This window comes from Balaenoptera musculus, chromosome 20, assembly GCF_009873245.2.
Source record: "Balaenoptera musculus isolate JJ_BM4_2016_0621 chromosome 20, mBalMus1.pri.v3, whole genome shotgun sequence".
Lineage (NCBI taxonomy): Eukaryota > Metazoa > Chordata > Mammalia > Artiodactyla > Balaenopteridae > Balaenoptera > Balaenoptera musculus.
The window spans coordinates 42,538,704-42,560,067 of NC_045804.1; the positions used below are offsets into that span (position 1 = coordinate 42,538,704).

At 37.5% G+C, this 21,364-nt stretch overlaps 1 protein-coding gene across 4 annotated transcripts in view; it reads right to left on the bottom strand.

Moving 5' to 3' along the window:
- Positions 1–21,364, bottom strand: part of NF1 (neurofibromin 1) — a 261,374-nt gene that overhangs the window by 83,428 nt on the left and 156,582 nt on the right. For all 4 annotated transcript variants that reach the window (XM_036837703.1, XM_036837701.1, XM_036837704.1 and 1 more), the window contains 2 exons: positions 20,887–21,033; positions 18,090–18,200 (listed from right to left, as the gene is read on the bottom strand). In XM_036837703.1, the coding sequence (XP_036693598.1) occupies positions 18,090–18,200; positions 20,887–21,033 (258 nt within the window). The remainder of the gene's footprint in view (positions 1–18,089; positions 18,201–20,886; positions 21,034–21,364) is intronic.

Genomic DNA, 21,364 nt, shown 5'->3' on the forward strand with positions numbered 1-21,364 from the left:
CTAAGTTTCTTCCAACAGGTCAAAGTCTTAGCTTCATAGTCCAGAGAAAAGAGAGATGAAAGAAAAGTTATGAATGAAGGGGATTTGGCTAGGCTGCTACTTGTCATATAAGAAATTAGTTCTGGGCAGTGGGGAGTTACCTTTGGAACAATTTCAGAGAAAGGTTAATTCTGACACATGTGAACAATTTAGTATAAGTAGATTGCTCAAGGGAAATCAAGGAAACAGAGAAAAAAAAAGCCACCTCAATGTGTTAATAATGTGTTAAGCAGATTAGTCTGCTCCACACTTTTAAAACTGTGATACAAGTGAGGTTCTTAAGAAGCTCATTTTTTACGAACTGTCACTTTGGTTCAACGGCCCCAACTCTGTTAAACACGTTCAGGAACCGGTTGAGACATATGCCCAATACACCCATTTATCTTTTCAATGAACCATGGCCTGATATTCTGAATTTGTTGGAAGTTATTGATGAAATCTAAGTACAGAAATTAAACATACACACACACACAATAAAAGCAGCAAAACTGTACAGTATTTTCTGATCAAAACAATTCTAAGAGTATTTAAAGTACACTGTGATTTAATAGAAAGAGCATGAGATAAGACTGTCACCAAAAGCCTGTGTTGTTATCTTGGGTAAACGATTAAATGTGTCCTCTGGTAAAAATCTTGTTAAGAACACGTGTTCCACACGGGTATTTTAAAGAATAGATAAAACATGTATATTAAAGCACTTTGTAGGTGCTATATAAAGGTTGTAAATATTACTCCTATGTCTTGTATAAGAGATTCTCGGTAATTAAAAAGATCAGAAATGGAGATAACTGAACCCATAGTGGTACATAATTCCCCATGTATCTGTCTTCCTTAGTTACACTTCAAATAACTAATTTACAAGGTTTGTTATTTATTTACTCCATGGAAAATATGATTTATCAGTAAAAAATTAGATATCTGAACATTTCAAATGGGTATCTCAAGGCCAAGTATCAAATAAATCTGATGAAATACTCAATACCAGGAAATGTAGTTTTTCACTTTGTGCTATTTTGTTGCCCATAGTCACAGCTCGAAAAAACAAAGTGAACACTTCTGGAAGGCTGAGGGAGTTCAAATGCCTGTCAAATGCTTGCCTCAACAGAAAGTAAACTAAGATTTAATGGCTTTTCATCGAGAAAGAAAAGAACAAAACACCACTAGGGAAAAATAAAGATGCCATACACCACAAAAACCAGTGGAAGGCCCTTCCTTGCCAAGCGAACCCTCAGTAACCACAACTGCACCTGAGACACTGTATAGTGTAAGAGTAACTGGCACACAGCCACATCCATTTACCAGTTCTATTACTTAGAATCAGATACTCAGTTGCATTTCCTCATACCAATGACAAATAAAGAAAGCCAATAAATGTTTAAAAATAATTTCATTTATCTACAGGCTCTAGTATTTCCTCATGGTATGGCTTTTCTACAATGAGTAAATGAAATCTTTTTTGCTTAACAAAGTATACTCTGATGAAGTGTTATGAGTCTCTTGCCCTGACACTAAATTAAAAAAAAAAAAAGCTGCAGGACATTAAATATAAACTTAGAAACACACTGTAAAGGCTAGTCTCTTTAAAACATAGTAAAAGTGGGCTTCCCTGGTGGCGCAGTGGTTGAGAATCTGCCTGCCAGTGCAGGGGACACAGGTTCGATCCCTGGTCTGGGAGGATCCCACATGCCGCGGAGCAACTGGGCCCGTGAGCCACAGTTGCTGAGCCTGCGCGTCTGGAGCCTGTGCTCCGCAACAAGAGAGGCCGCGATAGTGAGAGGCCCGTGCACCACGATGAAGAGTGGCCCCCACTTGCCACAACTAGAGAGAAAGCCCTCGCAAAGAAACGGAGACCCAACACAGCCATAAATAAATAAATAAATAAATAAATTAATTAATTAAATTAAATTAAATTAAATTAAAAAAAAACATAGTAAAAGTAATCAAAGGATGAAGGAGTCACCTGAAACTAGTAAAACATCTTCATATATTAATGATGAGTTGACTATAAACTGATTTAAATTTTAAACATAAATGTCACATATCTAAATTTCTTTACATTTTTCTTCAAAGCAGGTATGTTTGAGTCTTTAAACTCTTATTGAGCTGTCATTAGTGAAAACACCTTTGGGGCCCCTCCTTTCAAATATTACTAAGAGCCAGTTTATATGTCACACAAGAAAAAACTCATTTTAAACAAATATATTACTAAATGACATTTTGCCTTATCAAAAAATTTCAAATATGAAGATTTTCCCACCCCATTTAAAAAGAACATGTTTTAGACTTCAACAACACGTCCAAAAATGTATTTCCCTAAAAATGTGTGCTCAAAGGCATCAGGGTTTGAAGTAAGTACATCACCTCCAACAGCGGCTCTTCTGAAGGGAGCAATATTCACTTGGATGTATTTACCCTCAGATGCTTGTTTTAGAATTTTTCCCTATTGTTTCATAAAATCAAACCTCATAAATATATCTCAGGATTATTTCCTTTCAAGGATTATATATTAACACTAAAAGAGGTGAACCACAGTTGATTCAAAAAAATCAACTGTGTTTTCATAACAATAGACGGATGGCAGCCACTGTTTCTTTTTAAGTACTGTCAAGTCATAAATCACTAAATCGCCCTTGATGAGTAAACCAAAGCCTTGTTTCACTAACAGCCAAGGCCACTATACTTCTATAAACCAAGAATAACAGAAAACAAAACCACTCGAGAAATCTTTTGGCTCAATTCAGGACTCCAACTCTAATCACTGTTATTAAATCAAGTCTTCTTCCTTTAAACTACAGTCATGTGTGTCCATAATTAAAACTGGCGATTAGTCTTAACACTAGCACTGAATGATTACATACATATAATAATTAAAAGCTAAGTTCATTTATTAAGTGTTCTATGAAATGCCACATGCTCTGCTAGATTCTCTGTGTATCCAGATGAAGACATATAAGATCTAGGAACTAAAAGTCCAATAGATGAACAGGAAAATAATATTCTATGTATCCCCATGTTTATTGCAACGTTATTTAAAATAGCCAAGATGTGGAAACAACCTAAGTATCCATCAGTGGGCAAACTGATAAAGAAAATGTGGTGTAAAAAGACCCCGAATAGCCAAAGCAATCTTGAGAAAGAAAAACGGAGCTGGAGGAATCAGGCTCCCGGACTTCAGACTATACTACAAAGCTACAGTAATCAAGACAGTATGGTACTGGCACAAAAACAGAAATATAGATCAATGGAACAGGATAGAAAGCCCAGAGATAAACCCACGCACCTATGGTCACCTTATCTTTGATAAAGGAGGCAAGAATATACAATGGAGAAAAGACAGCCTCTTCAATAAGTGGTGCTGGGAAAACTGGACAGCTACATGTAAAAGAATGAAATTAGAACACTCCCTAACACCATACACAAAAATAAACTCAAAATGGATTAAAGACCTAAATGTAAGACCGGACACTATAAAACTCTTAGAGGAAAACATAGGCAGAACACTCTATGACATAAATCACAGCAAGATCCTTTTTGACCCACCTCCTAGAGTAATGGAAATAAAAACAAAAATAAACAAATGGGACCTAATGAAACTTAAAAGATTTTGCACAGCAAAGGAAACCATAAACAAGACGAAAAGACAACCCTCAGAATGGGAGAAAATATTTGCAAATGAAGCAACTGACAAAGGATTAATCTCCAAAATTTACAAGCAGCTCATTCATCTCAATATGAAAAAAACAAACAACCCAATCCAAAAATGGGCAGAAGACCTAAACAGACATTTCTCCAAAGAACATATACAGACTGCCAACAAACACATGAAAGAATGCTCAACATCATTAATCATTAGAGAAATGCCAATCAAAACTACAACGCGATATCATCTCACACCAGTCAGAATGGCCACCATCAAAAAAATCTACAAACAATAAATGTTGGAGAGGGTGTGGAGAAAAGGGAACCCTCATACACTGTTGGTAGGAATGTAAATTGATACAGCCACTATGGAGAACAGTATGGAGGTTCCTTAAAAAACTAAAAATAGAACTACCATACAACCCAGCAATCCCACTACTGGGCATATACACTGAGAAAACCGTAATTCAAAAAGAGTCATGGGGCTTCCCTGGTGGTGCAGTGGTTGAGAATCTGCCTGCCAATGCAGGGGACATGGGTTTGAGCCCTAGTCTGGGAGGATCCCACATGCCGCGGAGCAACTATGCCAGTGAGCCACAATTGCTGAGCCTGCGCGTCTAGAGCCTGTGCTCCGCAACAAGAGAGGCCGCGATAGTGAGAGGCCCGTGCACCGTGATGAAGAGTGGCCCCCGCTTGCCGCAACTAGAGAAAGCCCTAGCACAGAAGCGAAGACCCAACGCAGCCATAAATAAATAAATAAATAAAATTTAAAAAAAAAAAAAAAAAAAAAGAGTCATGTACCACAATGTTCACTGCAGCTCTATTTACAATAGCCAGGCCACGGAAGCAACCTAAGTGTCCATTGATAGATGAATGGATAAAGATGTGGCACATATATACAATGGAATATTACTCAGCCATAAAAAGAAACAAAATTGAGTTATTTGTAGTGAGGTGGATGGGCCTAGAGTCTGTCATACAGAGTGAAGTAAGTCAGAAGGAGAAAAACAAATACCGTATGCTAACACATATATATGGAATCTTAAAAAAAAAAAAAAAAAAAAAGGTCATGAAGAACCTAGGGGCAAGACAGGAATAAAGACGCAGACCTACTAGAGAATGGACTTGAGGACATGGGGAGGGGGAAGGGTAAGCTGGGACAAAGTGAGAGAGTGGTAGTGTATATATGGTCATATATACACTACCAAATGTAAAATAGATAGCTAGTGGGAAGCAGTTGCACAGCACAGGGAGATTAGCTCAGTGCTTTGTGACCAGCTAGAAGGGTGGGATAGGGAGGGTGGGAGGGAGGGAGATGCAAGAGGGAAGAGATATGGGGATATATGTATATGTATAAGTGATTCACTCTGTTATGAAGCAGAAACTAACACACCATTGTAAAGCAATTATACTCCAATAAAAATGTTAAGAAAAATAAATAAATAAAAATAAAAGTGATGCATTCTGAACAGCCTAACACTTGTATGAGGCTCTGCTTCAGCAAATCACAATGCCACAGTCATTTCTCCTTAATGACTGAAGGTGATTCAAGAGATGGGTTACCCACCAGAGAAGGCTCTTCATGCTGAAAAATCTGTGCATTAAAAAATATATTTAAGGGCTTCCCTGGTGGCGCAGTGGTTGAGAATCTGCCTGCCAATGCAGGGGACACGGGTTCGAGCCCTGGTCTGGGGGGATCCCACATGCCGCGGAGCAACTGGGCCCGTGAGCCACAACTACTGAGCCTGAGCGTCTGGAGCCTCTGCTCCGCAACAAGAGAGGCCGCGATAGTGACAGGCCCGCGCACCGCGATGAGGAGTGGCCCCCACTCGCCGCAACTGGGGAAAGCCCTCACACAGAAACGAAGACCCAACACAGCCAAAAATAAACATAATAAATAAATAATAAATAAAAATTAAAAAAAAATATATATATATATATTTAAGACCATGAGTATGAAAATTACCAAGTAGCGAAAGATATGGAAAGACTCAGGAACTGTCACAGCTTGGAGAAGACGAAGGACACAGCAACTATATGTAATGTGGGATCCTAAGTGGATTGTGGAACTGAAACGGGATATAAGGCGGAAACTAAAATTTGAAGAAGTCTTTAGTTCAGCTGACAGGAGCATACTAATATTAATTTCCTGGTTTGATCATTGTACTGTGGTTTTGAAAATTATAAACATTATGGGAATCTGAGTGAAGGGTATGTGTGAACTCTCCGTATTATATATTTGAAACGTTTCTGTAAGTTTGAAGTTATTTCAAAAAAAAAGGTTTTATTATAGAAGAAAAAAATAAAAATATATTTAATAGCAAAAAAAGAAAAAAAGAAAATGTGGTGTATATATGTATGTACACACACATACACACACACACACACACAATGGTTGCCAGGGACTAAGAGGGTTGAGGTGAGGAAGAATGGGGAATGACTGCTGATGAGTATGGGGTTTCTTTTTGCGGTGATGAAATGTTTAAAATTACGTAGTGGTGATGATTGACCAACTGTGTGAATATACTAAAAACCACTAAATTGTACACTTTTAAAAGGGTACACTTTATGTGAATTATGTCTCAATAAAGCCGTTTTTTTTTCTTAACTTGCCTAGAGGAGTGAGAGTCAGGTTACTGAGATGGGTCTTGAATCAAAAGGAGGAGTTTGCCCTATATTAACGGCACCCAAAGGCAATGGTAAGTCTATGCAGAATCACAGAGGCATGCCAGAGTAGGAAAATAGTGAGATGGTCAGTGTTGCTGAAGCAAAGGCGAGACATCTTTCTACAGCTGTTACTACAAACTGTGATGACTAGTCTTCTATTATTAAACTTAAATGACCAATTGAGAAAGTTATTTTAAGACTTTATTGACCAATATAGGAGGTAATGTGCAGAATGCTCATCTGGCATTCTGAGCTCTCTGGGCAGACTTTGTGGCTTTGCCAGCTCCTAGAGTCTTCTTGACAACTGCCCTTAAAGATACCCTCAGCAGTGTGTCATGAACACACTTTCCTGAGAACAGCCCAGAAAGCATACAAGGCTTACTTGGAACCACATCAATGACGACAGCATCATGAGATTTCCAGAATAAGGCCAGCATCCCTAGCCTCTTACCAAAATGACTTTCAATCTCCTGCTTTAGTTCAGCAATCTTGCAACTACTGTGAACAGTGTAAAAGATTATGAAGAGACTTGTATGACGCTAAGGAAAAAAGGTTCATCTTATAAGTCAGTGGTTTTTTGAAGTGTGGTACCTATATGATGGGGTGGTATATGAAACAGTCATTTAATAATTCCGTATTTCTTTTTTACTGTTATCTTTTGTTTGCTGGTTTTCTAGTTATGGCAATCAATACTGATTTTCTGTTTATGGTATAATACAAAATTTCCTTTAAGAAAAAAGTCAATAAAAAAATATTGATTAACTAATAGGATAGATCTTACGAAGGAACGCAAAAACCCCAGAGGTGGTATATGAACACCTTAAGTATAAAAACTTAGTTAATAGAGCACATAAAAGGTTTTATCTAAAAGTCACACGGTCATATTTTAGAGAGATCATTCTGGCAGTAATGTGGAAGAAGGAGGGGATGGGGTAACATACCGGTGACAAAGAATCCAAATAGGAAGTTATTTCAACAGCCTAGAACAGAGTGCAGCAAACTATGATCCACTGGCGATATCCCGCCCACATGCTACTTGTGGCCTGTTTTTGTATGACCTGCAAGCTAAAAATGGCTCTTATATTTTTAAAGAGCAGTTAAAAACCAAAAACCAAACAAAACAAAAACAAGAAAAAAAGAAAAACTTTATGTGGCTTATAAAGCCTAAAATATTTACTACTGCTCCTTTGACAAACAAGTTTGCTAACCCCAGCTTAGACAACTGATAAAGCTACAAACTGAGTCTGTAATGTAAGGATAAAGTACAAAAAATTTTTTGAGGCAGAATCAACAAGACTTAGTGATTAATCAGATGTATGTGGTTAAGAGAAGGTAGAAATGAAGACTGATGTTTAGCCTCCCATTTAAAACTCAAGGTGGATGGAGATACCATTATCCAAGAGAAGGAAACAGAAGAGCTTCTTTTTAAAATTAAATCACTTTTTTTCATTTATAATGAAAAACAAGAATAAATAACAAGCCAAAATTAGATAACAGGCTTACGGTATTATACTGTAATAATACTGGAAGACAAACTTGTTCAAAGACAGACATTTCCCCTCAGAACATGTATTTTGCCACTAAGGAGAAATGTGTTCTTCTTCCTGTATTAGATTCCTACAATGAAGAGGCTGAAATTTTACTGTAAAACTGCTTATGTACAATTCTGAAAGGTACTCACATTTAAGTCTAACATAACAATAGCCTGTTTTTGCACATTTGCATATCCACTTTCTCAGGAAGCTTCCAAAAAGATTTTTGAAACGTAGATGTCCACACTGAAAAGCCACTTGCTACTACATACTATTGAAAAAAAAAAAAAAACCAACAAGCCCAAAATGGAGTCACTTGTGCTAAAACCGAGACTTAATACCTAATCTAACTGCAGTTACAACCTTCTCCAGGAATGTAATCCTAACCAGTCGAAGTGGAATTTTCTGGTCAGCACCAAAAGGAAGTCGAGATAATCTGCCACATAGACAGACCCTGTCCATCCCCCGTCCATCCCCCACGGTAGGTTACTTAAGCCTGAAATAACTTTTGTTTATGACTTCCTTGTCTCGCCTTTAAAAACTTTCCATAAATCTAAAAAAAACGGTACTGATGAACCTAGTGGCAGGGCAGGAGTAAAGACATAGACAGGCACAGCGGGGGAAGGGGAAGCTGGGACGAAGTGAGAGAGTAGCATTGACATATATACACTACCAAATGTAAAATGGATGGCTAGTGGGAAGCTGCTGAATAGCACAGGGAGATCAACTCGATGCTTTGTGACCACCTAGACGGGTGGGATAGGGAGGGTGGGAGGGAGGCTCAAGAGGGAGGGGATACGGGGATATATGTATACATATAGCTGATTCACTTTGCTGTACGGCAGAAACTAACACAACATTGTAAAGCAATTATACTCCAATAAAGATGTGGAAAACAAAACCAAAAACTTTCCCTTTCCATAATCCTTTGGAGCTCCTCTCTACTTGTTAGATGGGATGCTGTCCGATTCATGAATTGTTCAAATAAAGCCAATTAGATCTTTAAAATTTACTCGGTTGAATTTTTGTTATACAACACAGGTAAAGAATATGAATGTACATTATGACCCACATCATACAAATAAAGAAATCCTCTCAAAACAGCTGCCAGAAAGTAGAAATAGGACTTTGTAATGCAGGGAAAACTGTAAATGACCAAATGTTTATTATTTTAGACATCACTAATGATATCAGCCCTCAGACATGAAGAAACAAAGAGAAGTTTCAGTAAATTCCAGTGTTTGTTGTACCCTATTATGTACAAGTACTCACTGTGCTAGCAGGTACAAAGAATAAGAAGTAGTACCTGATCACAAGGAAGCCAGAATTTGGCTGAAGAAAGACTGAGGATACATCTATAGTTAAAAAACAGACTCTGATAAGTGCTCTAGAAGTACGAAGTCCTAAAATGTCTGATTCTGAAGTATAGAATTAAGGAAGGCTCTCATAAAAGGTGCTGCCATCAGAGTTAGACCTTGAAGGAAGAATGGAATTTTGAATGAGGAAGAAATACTTTGGGCAGATGGGGAAAGCTGCACAAAGATAAAGAAGTGGGAGGTATTTAAAGGCCTAAATAATTCCAAATGATTTTTTTGGGGGGCGGGGGAACATTTAAGTGCTGGAGCCTTCAGAATTTTAAATTTTACTTAATTACCATCGAGAGGCTTGGGCAGCTTAAGATCAATAAGAAGACAATAAGAAATTCAAGGTTGGAGAGCCATTTGGCTGGGTAATGACGCAGTTACCTGAGAAAGAGATTATGAGAAAAATATGTTATCGGCCAAAAAGTTTGTTCGGCTTTTTCCATAAGATCTTACCAAAAAACCCAAACGAACATTTTAGCCAACCCAACATATCTGGGTATAAGAATAGGAAGGGGAAAATGTTGAATTTAAAATTTTAAATAAGTTGAGATTGAGGTGTTTGAAGCATCAATAAAAACTTATCTGTGCATTATCTTAGTACTCTGATTTATAATATCTACTCTGAGGCTTTTTATATTTACTTCTTAGGTCTGATCACACAAACCTCCGGTTAAGTTAGGTTCTATACAATATGTACCTAATATAAATAAGATTTAGCAAGCACTGGTTCTCTTCATTCAGGAGGAAAAAGAAACCTACATAGCAAAGTAAAACAAGTCAGAAACATGTACTGACTTGAGCTTCTGCCACTTATGTAGCCATTTCCTTGTATGTCAACACCATTGTTCACAGCCTTGCAATTCTTTAAAAGAGCCGGCTAATGTGATGAAAACGTTAGCACAATACAACCCAACTTCCCTGTATACCACTTATCAAGGAAAAGGAGTGACCGAAAGATGAAATTCCTTTAAAGAATTCACTTAATGTGCTTCAATGTGGGTGATTTAATGTACTAAAAAAAATCTTTGCAAACTCAATATGAAAAGTATCACTTTCAGATGCAATTCTTTTCTTATTTAGCTTTATGTTAATAAAGTTTAACTTCTTTTCTAATAGAATAATTATTTACTAGAAATTAAACTCCTAGAATGCTATATTCTTGAATTATTTTTAAAACTTCAAAATAATCCTAGCCCAAAACTACCTACCCTCTAAACATATATACAAGATGCTTTAAGAAAAAAAAATCTATCTCTAATATACTTACTTGATTTTAAGTCATGATAATCACAGCAGGCAAAGAGTATATTCCTCCAGTTAGTGTTAATCCAATGAAGACATTCACTAATATACACATGGATAAGAGGAATAACAAAGTGGTATTCACAGGGTTCTTTAAATAAGACACTAGATTTTAGAGGAACTTTATTTGAATTCCTTGATTTCTGCCACAGTCCATCTGTTTGCACCAGTTTGGAAAGCACTCAATAGGTTATTTCCAAAGAGCAAATAGCAGATCAAGTTTATAACATGTGACTTACTAATTTTATTTAAACAGCACACAGTGAGTGAGAAATTAGATCCCCCACGGGACACTGGAGAAAGCCTGAAGTTTTAATCTTCAAAGAAAAAACATCAAAAGGTAATATTAATTTGAAATTTTCTCAATTACACATTAGAACCAAATGTAAATTTTAGCATATATTAGACTTCTAAAATTAAAGTTTGCGCTTTAAGTTAAAAAAAAGAATAGTTAACCATGTTCAACATGGGCTAGCTGCTTTATCTCAAATGCGGCAAACCATTAGATTTGAATACATGATTAAAAAAAAATTAGCCTTACTTTAAAAATGGTTTACTAGTAATCTTTTGGTGTATGTCTATACTATGCCTATGTCATAGTCCCCATCTACTAAAGAACACTAGACTAAGACTCAGACTCAAGTTCTAGTTCTGGTCATTTTTAGATATGCATCCTTTTGCCTTTGTCTGAGCCCATCTGTAAAATGGAGGAGTTGACATCGATCTCTTCTGAATTTCCTTTTATCTTAAAAACCATGAAATTTGTTAAACCAAGGTTGGCATTTCCCCAGTGCTGAGATAAGGTTTCCTTCATTCCCCCTGCCCCCTCACCACCACTTTTAAAAAAGCAAGTTCTTAGATTTGTTTGTGATCCAAGTGTTAGATTAATTTTCCATAATTATTTTGAAACAGGAAAATGATGTTCAAGCTATTACTCAGTCTGCTCCTCCTGTCTGCTGATGACACTTTGCAGTCAACTCCAACACTGATGACCTCAAATTCTATGACAGCTTCTAAGCAGACCAGCCCAAATTCTGAGACAACCCCAAATTCCAAGATAATTCCAGAGTTCCAAATATTTCTGGATCCGAAGACAACTTCAAATCCCAAGACAACTTCAAATCCCAAGACAACTAAGAATACAGAAGTGACCCCAAAGATAGCCACAACCATGAACACGAAAAGTGGTGGCACCACACTGAACGCAATGGACAGCACTCACTTTCTTTTCTACGTAATATTTTTGATGTTTTGTGTACACTCGGGCTGAAGTGGACTTGGACTGTTTGCATTGCTATCTCAGTTCATTATATCTGCTGAATGACAAGCACACTAGGAAAATCAAATTTATTTCAACTTACTTCTGAGTAAATTATCATATCCTAGTTTAATTTGATTGTTTGCAAATTTTAATTGTGTAAGCTTAATTATTACCTTAATATGATGGTTTCCTTCCTTATTAATGCTAAAAAAAGGCAAAATACCACGTTTGCCTTTTAAATGTTCGCAAAACTGAGTTGAAACTCAGGTTTTTACATTAAAGGTATAACAGAAGAAATTATGTTGGCAACGTTTAATCAAAGTATGCTTCTGTCTGTGTGTGTGTGTGTGTGTGTGTGTGTGTGTGTGTGTGTGTCTGTGTAAAGGATAGGGGGTTGGGGATGGGGACTGAGGAGTGGCATGTGTTGTTTTTGTATTTATTTTATTTTTTAATTTTTTATTTATTTATTTATTTTTAAAATTTATTTTATTTATTTATTTATGGCTGTGTTGGGTCTTCGTTTCTGTGCGAGGGCTTTCTCTAGTTGTGGCAAGCGGGGGCCACTCTTCATCGCGGTGCATGGGGCTCTCACCACCGCGGCCTCACTTGTTGCGGATCACAGGCTCCAGACGCGCAGGCTCAGTAACTGTGGCTCACGGGCCCAGCTGCTCTGTGGCATGTGGGATCTTTCCAGACCAGGGTTCGAACCCGTGTCCCCTGCATTGGCAGGCAGACTCTCAACCACTGTGCCACCAGGAAAGCCCTATTTTATTTTTTATTAAATAGACAAAAGGATAAACTACAGTGCTCTACAACAGGGGTCCCCAACCCCCAGGCCTGTTAGGAACTGGGCCGCACAGCAGGAGGTGAGTGGTGGGCAAGGCAAGCGAGGGAAGCTTCATCTGCCCCTCCCCATCACCCGCATTACTGCCTGAACCATCGCTCACATTACCACCTGAACCATTCCTTCCCCTCCCCCCCACCCCGCCGGGTCTGTGGGAAAATTGTTCTTCCACGAAACCGTCCCCGGTGCCAAAAAGGTTGGGGACACCTGCTGTACAAAACAATACATCTATCTGTGTCACCATATTCCATGAATGTGTAATAGTAATATGTTGTTACAGTAAAAAAGGTTTCAATTCGGCTAACCTTTGGAATGCAGACTGCAGCTGCTCCAATGACAAAATTATCTTAGAGTAAACTTTCGTCTTTTATTGCAAAAGGTCATTTGTAAATCCGATGCCTAGAATTCAGAATTCTTCCCTACAGAAATATGTCCCATAACTACTGGTAAGATTTTCATGCTGGTCTACAAAGACTGATTTAACCTAAAAACCTAGTGTATAATTTTAACAGTGATAATAAACATGTTATCTTTTTAATAACCATGTTATTAATAGTGCAGTCGTTAAGGTTTGAAACCCAGCTCTGATTCTTACTAGTTGTGCCACCAGGAATTAAATACCTGACCCAGTGAGACTCCCAAACAAACCAGTAATAAACTGACTATGAATGAATCACTCGGGGTGTCTGTTAGATATACAGATTAGGCTCTACCCTGAAATTTTGATTTGGCAGCCCAGGTAGGGCCTTGGGATATATACATTTGCTTGTTTTAATTTTCCAGGTCATTCTGATTGATACCTAGATTTCTGAATGACTAACAATTTCTCTAAATTTCAGTTTACACACAAGTCAGTCACTGGTAATAATAATAGCTCAGCAGGTTACTTTAAGGGTTAAATGAAAAAGTATATAATACGCACAGTTTGCCTGATGCAGAGAAAGCACTCAGTAAGTTTTAGCTATTATCATTATTACTACTGACACCCAAAAAGCAATTGCCAGGTATCACAATATTCCTAAGAGGAAAATTCTTCATTGTACTTTCAGGTTTTATATTTTTAATTACTCTGACAAAAATAATATGTGCCCCTGGCAACAAGTCAAACAACAGAGATATATAACAGAAATACTATAATTAATCCTCTACCTGCTCCAATCATACTCCCCTGAGATAAGCAATGTTAACAGTTTAATGTGTGTACTTTCACACACTTCACAGTCTATACATATCATATGCCTGTGCACATACACACCCACATTCCTCTGCACCTTGCATGATAAATGTCAGAGCCATCCTTCCGGATCCTTTTAAAGGTGCATTAGAGGACTTCTGTTACTTTCTCCTGCTCAGAATCCATTTTTCCTCATTCTGATATCGGCAATCCAATTTCCCTTTGGGAAACCCTGCTCCCATCCCCCCACCCCTTTTAGTTCACGCAGTTCAAGCTGGCTTCACCACTGAGCTCCAGGGATGGGCACATAATTTGGGCGTAGACAACCAAGAAATTCCATTCCCCTTGCCATAGTGAAAGCCTCAGAAACTGGCAGGTGGCTCAAGGCCAATGAGACCAGTACTTTTGCTGTTACTACTGGGAAAGAAGTGTTCTTCCACTGGGTTGTTAAGCTGGGAGAACACAAACCATCACTGGCTATAGTTTAGGAAGAGCTGCCTGGGAATGAAATCAACACAAAGAAACTAGAGTCAAGACACAGAGAAGACAGATGTTCTCCAGATGACACCGTTCAAGGCTCTGCATGTAGTCATGCAAGAAGCCAGTCCATCTCTTGATCTTCTTGGGTACATGTGGCAATTGATATCTTTTCTGGTTTACACAAGTTTAAATTTCAGTTCTATCACTTGTAACAAGCAAACTAGACTTAACACATTGCATATTATTCCATAATAGAGATGTATCATTATTTATTCAACAATTTCCTTTTGATACACAGTTTTTTGCCACTATAAACAATGCTGCAACAACTGTCCTTATATTTATGGTACTTTAAATATTACAGGCTAGGAGCAAAAGTGTACGGGAGGGAATAGCAGGAAAAGATTAGAAACTAAATTAGGTCAAAATTATGGAGCACCCAGCAGGCCTGACTTTATATGAACCTGGACTTTATATGGGGACTCCATTTAACAAATGGAGAGAGACAAGATTAGATCTGAACTGGAAACTGCCTCCAGAAGCAACGTTCAGATGACGTGGAAGTAGCCTGTCAATGCAGGGGACACGGGTTCAAGCCCTGGTCTGGGAAGATCCCACATGGCGCGGAGCAACTAAGCCCGTGTACCACAACTACTGAGCCTGGGCTCTAGAGCCCGTGAGCCACAACTACCGAAGCCCGCGTGCCACAACTACTGAAGCCTGTGCACCTAGAGCCCGTGCTCTGCAACGGGAAGCCACTGCAGTGAGAAGCCCGCGCACTGCAATGAAGAGTAGCCCCCGCTTGCTGCAACTAGAGAAAGCCCGTGCGCAGCAACGAAGACCCAATGCAACCATAAATGAATGAATGAATGAATGAATGAATGAATGAATAAATAAATAAAAAGATGACCTGGAAGTAGTTATGTGGGGTTTAGGGAGTAGGAGAATAATGCTGCATTAGTACAGGTTAAAGCTAATAAGAGACTCTCACTAATGGCAGTGGGGGGGGGAATGAATTCAAAAGACATTTCCAAAGTACTGAAAAGTAATATTAAACCATTAAGACTCAATTCAAAAAAAATTAAGACACAGGACAGCCCCTGATAAAGGAACAGCACTAGGAGGTTATTCTGAATCACATGACTGCTAGGCTAGGAACACGCACTTGACGTAGGGGCAGCCAGAAATCTAGTGGCCGGCCAGCAAACAGCATTAAGGGCTTTGCCAGACAGGTACTTCTAGCGGAACCATGTCCTCCTTCTGGAATCTGAAGTGTGCAATGTTGAGGTAATGAAGGACCGACTAGCTGGGGCTAAAACTGAAGAAATACAGACAGAGGAAAATAATGAGGTAGAGCTGAACGTGAAGCCAAGAGAGAATTAGCGCAAGCCAGTGCCAGGACTGACAGACATCTAAGTTCTGTCTACATCTGGGCAGGCCCTGCTCTAATTCATGTTTTTCCTGAGGCCTATCTTCTTGAGAAAGTAAGAATGACTTCTTTGTAATAACAGGGCCCTGACTAAAACCGCCTAATTGATGTGCCTAGATCACACAACTAAAATCAGATGTGGTGACTGATACTGAGGAGGATAAAAGAAAGAAGGAAGAATTTTAAATGATTAGGGTTTCTAGAGTGAGACGGGATGGTGATGCTACTGAGAAAGAGAATGTGGTGTGAAGAAGAAGTTGATTTGAATATACACTGAATTAAGTTTTGGACATTTCAAGTGCGAAATGTCTGTGGAGTATCTGTAAGGAGACTGGAATCCACGGCTCAAAAGACATAAACTAATACATGGTAGTCTAAGCCACAAAAACAAAGGAATATCAAAAAGTCAAATCTAAGTGTTCTCTGACAAAGTTGGCTGAGTTACTCCCTTCTCCTGCTTTTGTATACAGTGGAGGAACTGGGCCTTTCTCTACTCTGAGCTATTACGTGCTCATCTGTCCTGGACCTGAGGCTTCACACCAGGTGACAATGAAGGCCAGGAGGCACTCTCATAGGTCTAAGTAAGAAACTGAAACATCTGAAAGTCTGAAATTAGCAAAGTCATATCCCAAAACAAAAACAACAAAAAAAGAAAACCTCAAATATGCTCTGTACAGAACTTTATAGGTCACAAAATACTTTATGGGAGAGGTAGGCAGGATAGTTTTTATAAGCATCTCCCCCTCTTTAACATATGAAGAAACAGATTCGTAAAAATTAACTTTTCTCTAAGAAGCAGCAGAGCTGGGAATCCTTAGCACTCTCAAAGTCACCACATTGTACAGGTTTCTTGGAAATCCCACTGATTTAATACCACAGAGGGTGTCTGCATCAGGCCCATGCTACTTTCCTTTTGGCCTGCATAGTACAGACCACTGCAGAGAACGAACATAATCTTACACTCTGATCCTGAAGAAAAAACTCAGCTTTGAGGTTTTCCAGAAATCTTTCTGACTTGTAAACTAACAAGAATTTAAAGGGGGGAGGGGGGGAAGACACATGTCTATCTACCTCTCTTACCAATGTCTCACTTTTAATTACTTCGACAAAATAGGGAAAATCAAAATACACTGGTGGTGTTAAAGATTGGGGATGGAATACAAATATGGTTCATCTCAAATGCAAAAGAAAATTAAAATCATCTTAGGCAATTTAGAAGCAGCATCTGAGATAAAAGGTAGAGAGAAGACTTTCATGGGAAGGTGAAGAGATGTTACTCAGAGTTGTTAAAGAGGAGGGCTAAGGATAAATGCAAGTTTCTATGCCCTCTTGATTCCCTAAGACCCCAGTTCTTAGGACTTCTTGGTGTTAACGCTATCTGAATTATCCAATTAACTGAGTTTCCCACCTCCCACCTTCCTTTTTTCACTCCTCTGCCACTACTTCTCAACCTCCGTTTATTTCCTATACACTGCCAATTTTTTGCCATTCATGACCATTAAGTCTACTGACATAATTCCTCAATTTATGTTAAATTGAGGTAATTCAGAAAGATTAATTCCTAGAGCCTAGTGGAACAGCAGAACTAAGAGCAAACATAGTCCTTGAGATTCCAAAGCCAGTGGTCTCTCTATTATATCACACTGTCCCTAAGGTTCAATTACCATGAGTTTATGTCACACTAAATGGGAAGAAGTAAAACTGACTAACGTCACAGACAAGTTCTCAAAAGGAAGGCAGAATGAGGCAAGAAAGAAAAGACAATGGCAGGGAAAGCAATGCAAGCATTATACCTATTGTGAAGGAGGAGCACTGCCAGAAAGGTTTTCTAGGAACTAGCCTTGACTGAAAGACAGCATGAACAAATACAATCAATTTTTCAGGCTGTCACCTGTGCCATATCTTTATAGAAATTTCCCATAGTGTCTCTGAATTATTTGTTAAATCACCCTGATGTTGTATTACACAGCATATTACTAAAAGTTCTCAGACTCTTAAAGTTTTATTTCCGTTTAAAAAACAGTTTCTGAGTATCATGTTGTGGATAGTATTTAATCAGAATACACCAGAAAATAAAAAATTGTGATTTTTTTACTCTTGGTAATTAATTCATTGTAATGTGGTATAAAAAAACTGATGTAACAAAGAGAAGCCAATACGAAACAGGTAGTCTGAAAAGCAATTTCTAATGTACTGAGCATCATTTGGGGACAAGACGGCTGTTTACCCAGCTACGTTCTCCCAGAAAAACTTGTCTTCAATTCTAGTAAAATCAAATGGGAAAAACTAAACTTCCTGTCTCTCTACATTTGATATCATTTTAAAAGCTCTGGTAAGATAAAACATAGTGTTTCTTACCTCCGTGCAACATAATAAAATATAGGATTCCCGGCTTTGGAAGTCCCAGCTTGGTAGAAAATACTTAAAGTTTTCAAAGCTTTGAACTCTTCTTTTTCATGTACTTGATGTCTGAAAGAAAAAAAAGAATAGAGTAACTCATAGGCTTTACACTGTCCACTGAATATCTACAAAAATCCACAACTGCACCAATGATAAAATATACAACATGACAAAATATTTTAAAAGCTTTCTGAAGGGCAATGTGGTTAAACATGTACCAAAAAATTCAAGGTGTTGTTCTTTGAACCACAAACAGTGGTTCTTAGGAAAATGCTAAGAAAACTACTGGACGGGGATATTCACCATAGAATTGTTTTTAATCATTTTTCTTTCTAGACAGAAATTTTTGAGTTTTTACTTGTTTGTTTTTTAAGAGTTCAGTTTATCAACCTTTTCTTTCCTGGCTTACTGATTCTGAATGAGTGAGAAAGGCCCACATGTTCTTCTTTATGGGAATTTATCCTCACAAATAGCGTTATCTTTTTCCAGATGGTTACTTACTGGTACAGTTGTACCAACACGATTTATTAAAAGTCCATTCTAATCTCCCTGATTCTGAATATCACTTTTATAATTATACTCTTATATATATTTAAATATACTTCCAAAAAAGGCATGGTTTAATTTTTATATATTCTGCTCAATACTCAGTGTGTGTCTTTAACAACCTGAAGATTTATGTCATTCAACAACCCTGGAAAATTCTCATTTGTTGTCTTTCATATATTACCTCTTCACTATTCTCTTTAAGCTCTATTTATTAGACATGCTGGACCTTCTCATTCTATCACTTGTATCTCTTAAACGCTTTCATATTTTCCATTTCTTTATCTCTCTGTACTGACTGTATACTAGGTAATTTGCTCCAAAATTCTCTTGCAGCTATGTATGCATTTATTATTTTTTTTAATATCTTTATTGGAGTATAATTGCTTTACAATGTTGTGTTAGTTTCTCCTGTACAACAAAGTGAATCAGCTATATATATACATATATCCTCATATCCCCCTCCCTCTTGAGCCTCCCTCCCACCCTCCCTATCCCACCCCTCTAGGTCGTCACAAAGCAACGAGCTGATCTCCCTGTGCTACTTTATTTTTAAAATACATTTTCTTTTATCTAGTATTTCTATGTGTCTTGGGGGTGGGAGGAGAGGTTGTATTACCTCAGTTCATCATATTGCTTGTACCAGGTCAGCATTTGTTTAATATTAATGGAAACAACATAGATATCATTTGATAAGGGAAACAGGTGCACATGTGTATAGGTAAATGACTGGGAGGCTATCTGCCCAATGTTAACTGAATTATCTCTAAGGGATGAAATAACTGAAAATTTTTTACTTTCTTTTTTAGATTTCTATGTTTTGAATAACTTAACAATTTTTATTTTTATGGTTGACAACATTATAAAGCTATTTCCATTTTTTTAAAAGAAAAATGAGTCTCAGAGAGCATCAGTGGGAACTTAGAACAAAAATATCACCTAATATTTATTAAACACTTTATATATACACCAGACATTGTTCTAAGTATCTTACACATATTAAATCATTTAGTGTTCAAAAGGACAGAAGGCTGTTTTGTAAGGAAGGTAGGGTCTTAGGTAGAAGGACTAATAAAGAGGTTTTCTCTGAAAAATGGAAAAACGGCAAGGACATCCTTAGTAATGTTGAATAAAAAATAGTTTTATATTTTTGGACTGCACAATTTTCAACTAGGTAACATGAAAATTTTGTACGGAAAATATTCCTTTAATTACATAGGAATAAACATTTGTTACACAGAAAAATGTAACAGAGCTAAAGATAAAAATTAAGTAACAGAGCTAAAGATAAAAATTAAGTTTGAAAGGCGATTGTTATACATTCATACATTCTTTTAACAGTATCAAAATATGGGAGTCATGTGTACAAAACTATGGCCTGTATGTAATATGATTAATAACAGGCACTTACAATGCCCGGGACGTTATGCGCAAATCGTTAATGTGAATTAACTTCAGAATGTCATATTCTGCTTTTTTCTTTCTGCCTCTGGCACACACCATGAACAAAGCACTTAACCCACACTCACTATGAAACACTAAGTGACTAAGTGTAAAGTAGTATGAAAGGTACTTTATAAAGACTAAAGAATTCAGCAAACTATCTTCACTGTAACATCATAGTGGTGAATGTCTAACAATGAGGATCCAAACTAAATCCATCTAAATGAGATTCAAAACAAATGTCTACAGAAATTTTATAGCAATATTAAAGTATACTATATTTTCTGAGCCTCAATCTAAAAGAAGCTAGTATCATTAACTTTCAGGAGGGTTCTAAAAAATGTTACAGTGTAGTAGAAAGAGTTCAGCACTTAGAACCAAAGGACCTATGAATCAGGTATGGAATCTTAGGCAAATTAATTATTCACTTTGAACTCTGTTTTCGCTAATTATAATATGAAAATAATGTTATCTACCCTCCCTTTTAACTATTAAATGCAAAAATACCTCAAAACAGTATGACAAAGTACTATTCAATAAGATGCTATTATTTTTATAAGAAAATCAACTATGAAACAAAGCATATTTCAACAATACACAGGGTAAGAGAAAAGTGGGATTCCAAAACATGGCAATGTGGTCATTAAGTACATCCTTCCTAAGAATTCTCTATCAAATATACAAGCATAGCTAACAAGTGGCCTGGTGGTAAACCTTGCATCTCATCGAAAAAGAAAGCAATCATCATTTCAAGGTGGTACTTTACCTAGTCATAAATTCCTCAAACTTTGAACTGGTAAGGTTAAGGCTGGACCAGTGTGTATCTGCCACAGGTTTGTGCTCTGGAGGACCCAGGTATGCAAGAAGTGTTGCCATCTTATCAAAAGGTCGTCTTCCAACAGCTTTGTGATCCCTAGATATAGCAAGAAAAAAGTAGCAGTTCACATTTAGCAGAACACATTTCTTTAGATCGTCACTGGCTGCTTTTCTTTTTACTGTCAGCTGGTGGTTCCTGCTAATTTATAAACAGCATCCAAAAGAGCTCAGGGGTTTTAAGTTTACACTGAGACGTCTTAGAAATATGACCACTCCCCAAACTACAAAATTCACATAAAAATTCATTTTGTTCTAGTATTAATCCATTACCATTAAATGGGCAATCAGTAAGTAAATATAACATTCTGATCCACTTTTTAGGAAGTGGACATACTGTCCCTGATATCAGATTTCTGCTTAACCAGGGT